The following is a 5,850-nucleotide window of genomic DNA, read 5'->3' on the forward strand; positions in this document are numbered from 1 at the left end:
TGATCTTCTTAAAGGGAGGGACATTAGATCAGCTGACTAGACTTCAGTGGATGAACTTGCACTGAGGGATGTCAGGGAACACTAATTTGACTTGATAGACCTTAACACAAATGACAGAATGCATGAAATCCAGTGTGGGGGTGGGGAATACGGGAGGGTGCCAATGGGGAAGGGAGCATAAAGATGATTAACATTAAGATGTTCTATATGATATATACAAAAATTCGATTAAAAATTTACCCCCAAAAAAGGATACTGTACCAAATAAAATGAGCCAGACACAGAAAGACAAGTATCTCATGATTTCACCACCACAGGAAAGCTATGAAAGCTGGATTTGGACAATAGAATAAAATGGTAGCTACCCTGAGCTGGAGGGCTAGATGGAGTGAAGGTGTTTGTTATTCAAAGGATAAAAAAATTGAGTTAGACAGTAAAACAGTGTTCAAGAGAGCTATAGTACAATATTGTGACTAAACTGAATACTGTTATTAGAGTACTGGAAATCACTGAGAGTATGTTTTCAGTGTTTTCACAACAAAGAAAAAGGTTAAGTATGTGAGGTTATGTGAACTAATGAGCTCAATTTATGCATTTCACAATAATACATAGTTTAAAACATCATATTACAAACAGTAAGTATATGTAATTTTTATGTGTCAATCAATAAAAAGACTGTAAAATAAGAAAAAGAATATGGAATTTAAGACAAAAAGTAAAGATTATGCATAAATCCACCAATAGGAGGGAGGGAAGGAGAGAGCGACCCAGTAGTCACAAGACAGGAAATTAGTCTTACCTTTGTAAGGTGTCCCTACAGTTGTTGCATATACATTCTTTTCATATTTCTTCAAACGGTCTTCTAAATTATTAATCTAAAAACAATATTCAAACCATAACATAAGATTAACATGGAAACTACATGTCACTGGTTGTTTTTTTTGTTTTGTTTTTCTGAAGGCACAGTACAGGCAAATAAAAGGAACAGTTTCTTAGGGAGAAACCAAAGCATACTCAATAAAAAAATATACAAATTGAATTTTATTAAAACCAAAAATGCTTGTGTATCATAGGATAGTATGAAAAATGTGAAAAGACAAATTATAAAATGGGAAAAACATGTGCAAATCATGTATCTGATAAGAAATCAGAATCCTTACTATATAAAAAGCACTTACAACTCAACAACAAAAGGGAAACAACCAAAGAAACAATGAGTCTAGGACATTAATAGATATTGCTTCAAAGAAGAGATACAAAGGGTCAATAAGTAGATGAAAAGATGCTTAACATCATTAATTCATCACAAAAATGAAGATTAAAACCACAATGAAATACTACTTCATTGTACCTTCATGGTGCCTAGAGCTACCTGCTCAGAATGCTCTAACCCAAAGAACTTGTTACCGAGGACATGAAAGATGGAGTAAGTACTTGTACATTATTAATGTGAGATAAAATGGAGTAGCTGCTATGGAAACAGTCTGCAGTTTCTCAAAATGTCTAACACAGAAATATATGATGTAGCAATTCCACACCTGGGCATACATACACCCAAAAGAATTGCAAATATAAAGTAAAATCTTGTACACAAATGTTCCTAGCAATGCTGCTTGTTGCAGCCAGAAGGTAGAAAAAGTCCAAATGTTTATCAACTGAGGGATGACCACATAGAACGTGATGCATCCACATCATGGAGACAACTCAGATATTGCTCATAGGAAGGAATCAAGTATGGAGTAGCCGGGCTTTAATCCCAGCACTTGGGAGGCAGAGGCAGGAGAATCTCTATGAGTTCAAGGTCAATCTGGTTCCAGGCCAGCCAGGACTGTATAGTGGGACTCTATCACAAATAAAATAAAATAAAATAAAATAAAATAAAATAAAATAAAATAAAAAAAAAAAGAGATGGCTCAGCAGTTAAGAGCACTGGCTGCTCTTGCAGAGGACCCAGGTTTGATTCCCAGTACCCACATGGCAGCTAACAACTATCCATAACTCCAATTCTGGGGGATCCAATGCCCTCTTCTGAAACCTTTGCAGTGTATTTTACATACATGCATGCAAAACACTCATATACATAAATAAAAATTAAAAAATTAAATCTAAAACAAAACTATGTGTGTATATAGTTTCACTTTTGAAGTCAACACAAAGGTCATATAGTGCATGATTTCATTAAATAAAACATCCAGATAGGCAATCCAAAGACAGAAAGCAGATTAGGGGCTGCTGGGGCTGAAGGGAGCAGGTAATACGGAGGGACTGTTTAATGGACATAAAGTTTAAAATTATTTAAATAAGTTTATGCTAGGTGCAGTTTATCATAATGACTGATAAGAAACTGTTATGCTATGGCAGTTTTGAAGATTTAAAGATGTTTGAAGAAGGAATTTTAAAGTGGTAAGCTTGAGAATGAGTGAAAACAGACTCCTGGGAAGGAAGAAGCAACACTAAAACTTAATTGTCTTTATAAACTTTTCAAAAAACATTACAAAAATTTCAAAAACACCCAGTGTACAGTTTACTTAATTTCCCAGTTTTAGCAATTGTCAAGACTTTTGTCTGTATGCATTTCAAAAGAACTGGAAAGCCTAAAAAGTTATTCTACAAGCTGAGCCTATTGACTTGAGCCACTGTTTCTCTACAGTTTGGGGAAAGACTTCACTAAACATTACACAGCACACACAGACACGTACTGTGTGTGTGTGCTTGTACTTCATCCTTGTAGGTGTGCACACGGGTATCTAAACTGAATAACATACACAGTCCATGAATAGTATATGGACCAATCACATAACATTAAGTCAATTTAACTACTAGGAAAGAGCAGAAAAAATGATTTTTATACCCTGCATCTGACAAATCAGAAAAATAACTTCTTTTAGAATAGAAATTATTATAACTAATATAAACACAAATTGTTACTCAAATGTTAAACACTAGAAACAATAGGATACAAATATTTTTGTTTTAAATATATACAATCACAGATTTATAGAGAGTACCTCAAGCTCTTTGGATTTGGAAATAAAATTTCCTGTGTAAGAATGAAAGTCAACTACTAAATCATTATTAAAGCCATTTTTTAAAGTAGTTAACTGAGATGCAAGTACATACCAACATAAATTACATTAGTTATAAACAAAAAGCACCAAATAGGCCTTGACCTGTTCTCTGAACTCTTGTTCTTTCAGCTTTGAATCACTGATTAGAGTAGTCTTCTGTGCCAGCTGTGTCTGAAGGAACAAAAAAGTCAGACGGATCTGAAATGAGTATGGGTTTCAGTTTCATCACTACGTGGACATCTTTCTGTACTGCTTGCAAAATTTATCCTTGTTAAAACAGTATCTTTATATTTTAATTTGTTTTAAAAAAAAAAAAAAAGCATGTTCCTAAAAAGCACTATCTTCAGAAACTTCAATGAAGATCTTACCTGTAACTCCATAATTGTTACCTGAAGATGGAAAAGAAAAAAAAAAAAAAGGAAAATGAATGTATACAATATAATCTACAAGTACAGATAAAAGAGAATACTATTAAATCACAAGTAAAGAAGAAGTCAGCTTTCCCACTTAAAGAAGGTGATCAGATTTGATTTGAAATAAAGCACAACACAACTACAACTAGGGAGATACTCTAAAGTAGAACACACATCGAACAAGCCCGGAAAGCTACTGGCAGTTGATGGCTGCTGGGGAGTCACTATCTTCAGCAGTGTAGCCACTGGTGAGTTACTGAGGTGCCTGTGGACAGCTCCACAGCCACGCCCCATGTGCGTCTCCCAGGCTAAAATCAGTGGGTCACAAAACAAAAACAAAAACAAAACAACATGACATGACAGTGGGAGGAGAAAGGTTTTGTTAGGAGTAATTTCGATAAACGGAGGTGGTCAAGACAGGGAACCAGCAACAGTTTCAGGAAACAGGAAGCACTAAATTCCCCTCACCTTGTCGCCAGCGCTCTCCTCCTGCTGCAGCTTGTGTTCGTATTTCTTCTGTAGTTCCGCAAGTTGAGCCTGCAGGTTATTTACTTTTGTAGTCATTTCTTCTTCACGAGCCTTCAGAATAAAATAATACACATTAAAAAAACAAGTAGAGAGGGAGCACAGTATAGAATTAAAAAAGCTTTTTGAGACAAACAGAACTGTTGTTAGTTTATGATTCTGCTCTAAACAGCTTCCTTCTTGAGGCAATTTAACTTCAAGTCTGTTTCAATACTGCTCCCTATTCCTGGGCTCTCACTGTTCTCACCCACATCCCTCTCTCCTCACCCAACTAAGTCATTAAGTTTTCCTTTTCCCCTCACACTGGGGTTTATCAGGTCTTAAGTATGAGGAGTATAACAGTGTTGTGATAGAACTACAATACATTTCTAGTGGCTTAAGATTTTAGCATTTTGGAGGTGGGCACGATGGCACTTGCCCTTAATTTTAGTACTCAGGAGGCAGAGGCAGGCAGATCTCTGTGAGATCAAGGCTAGCCTGGTCTACACAGCAAGTCCCAGACTAACTGGGGTTACAGGGAGACCCTGTCTTAAATAAACAACAAAAAAAGATATTGGTATTTTCTATAATGGGGTTTGAATTCCTGAGAATATTCATAAAATAGTTGTTTCCACACATAGTTGGCAATTGATCACAAGAAGCTGTGGGATTATTTGGTTCTATTTTCTTCACCCCTCTGGAAAAGCTGTATACCTCAATACTTGGTCTTTTATCTGAATTTACTAAGCCTGCACATTTCAAATACATATTTACCCCCACACCACATCAGCAGCTCTTAGAGTAACTTAATTCAATCAAAATCTGTCTTATGTGTTGTTAACAAATGCAATTTCTTTACTTTCTCTGAACATTGAAGGAAAAAAAAAATCAACAAAAACCAAAGCTGAACTAGAAAAAATATTAGGTGACTTTCTGGGCTCATGGTCCTACTTAGAAAATGTGGCACACCCATCAACCTCTGCTCTGTTCTGACCGTGCTGGGAAAGGCTGCTGAGCCCTCACAGCGGAGGCAGTGGCTCAGAGTTACTCTATAGTGCACTCCAGACCTCGTCTCAGCCTTATAAATCTTGCAATAGCCTTTGTGCTAAAAGAGCATTTAGGATTGGAATATTGATCTGGTCTGCGCAATGAAGACAAGTGTTCACTGAGTAAAAGACATAACAGGAACAAACAAGAACCAACAGCTGCCTGATGTAACAGATGCTAATTTTCCAGAAACAAGAGAAATACCATTCTTAAAGTCAGACAGACACAGATGGTTAAGGCATAAAGTTAGGCAATAACTCAAAAGGACACCTGGAAAACCTAATTTTAAATACTACATGTCAAGAAGTTCTCTTAGGCTAATCAGAAAAAAACAAACCAAAACAAAATACCCTTCTCCTTAGTAAAACGGAGATGTGGTGGCTATTACTCTTAGGTGTCTCCTCGATGTGGTGGCTATTAGTCTTTGGTGTCTCCTCACTGAGGCACACACTAACCTAGTCTCCACACCTCAAGCACCATCAACCTGGAATTAAAAGGTTTACTGCATTGTCCTTGGTTTACTGTTTGATTCTACCACTGTACATCTTTGTGGATATTCATGTCAATACAGCTGAGCCTCTATAGCTACTTACTCAGGCACATTTTGACATTTACCTATGTCTGACATTTCCTTTGATAGTTTCAGGATGTCAAGCTAAGGCAAGCTTTCTAATAGAGAAGAATCGCTGAGAAATTGTTTCTAATTTAAGAAATAGTTCTGGAACTGGGAGACAGCTCACTGGTAGAGTGGTTACTAACAATGTGCAAGGTTTAGGACCTAAGCAAATCCCTAGTATAGAAAAAGAGAGAAGAGGGAA

The 5,850-nt window shown here is 36.4% G+C and overlaps 1 protein-coding gene across 1 annotated transcript in view; it reads right to left on the reverse strand.

Moving 5' to 3' along the window:
• LOC103730293 (golgin subfamily A member 4-like) overlaps positions 1-4,060 on the reverse strand; it is a 24,040-nt gene extending 19,980 nt beyond the window's left edge. Inside the window, exons 1-4 of the mRNA XM_008828481.3 lie at positions 3,950-4,060; positions 3,437-3,457; positions 3,171-3,239; positions 800-875 (exon numbers count right to left, since the gene is read on the reverse strand). Coding sequence (XP_008826703.1) covers positions 800-875; positions 3,171-3,239; positions 3,437-3,457; positions 3,950-4,045 — 262 coding nt within the window. The 5' untranslated portion in view covers positions 4,046-4,060. The remainder of the gene's footprint in view (positions 1-799; positions 876-3,170; positions 3,240-3,436; positions 3,458-3,949) is intronic.
• Positions 4,061-5,850: the final 1,790 nt, after the last annotated feature.

The sequence above is a fragment of the Nannospalax galili genome, unplaced genomic scaffold (assembly GCF_000622305.1).
Source record: "Nannospalax galili isolate Female #2095 unplaced genomic scaffold, S.galili_v1.0 scaffold1834, whole genome shotgun sequence".
NCBI lineage: Eukaryota > Metazoa > Chordata > Mammalia > Rodentia > Spalacidae > Nannospalax > Nannospalax galili.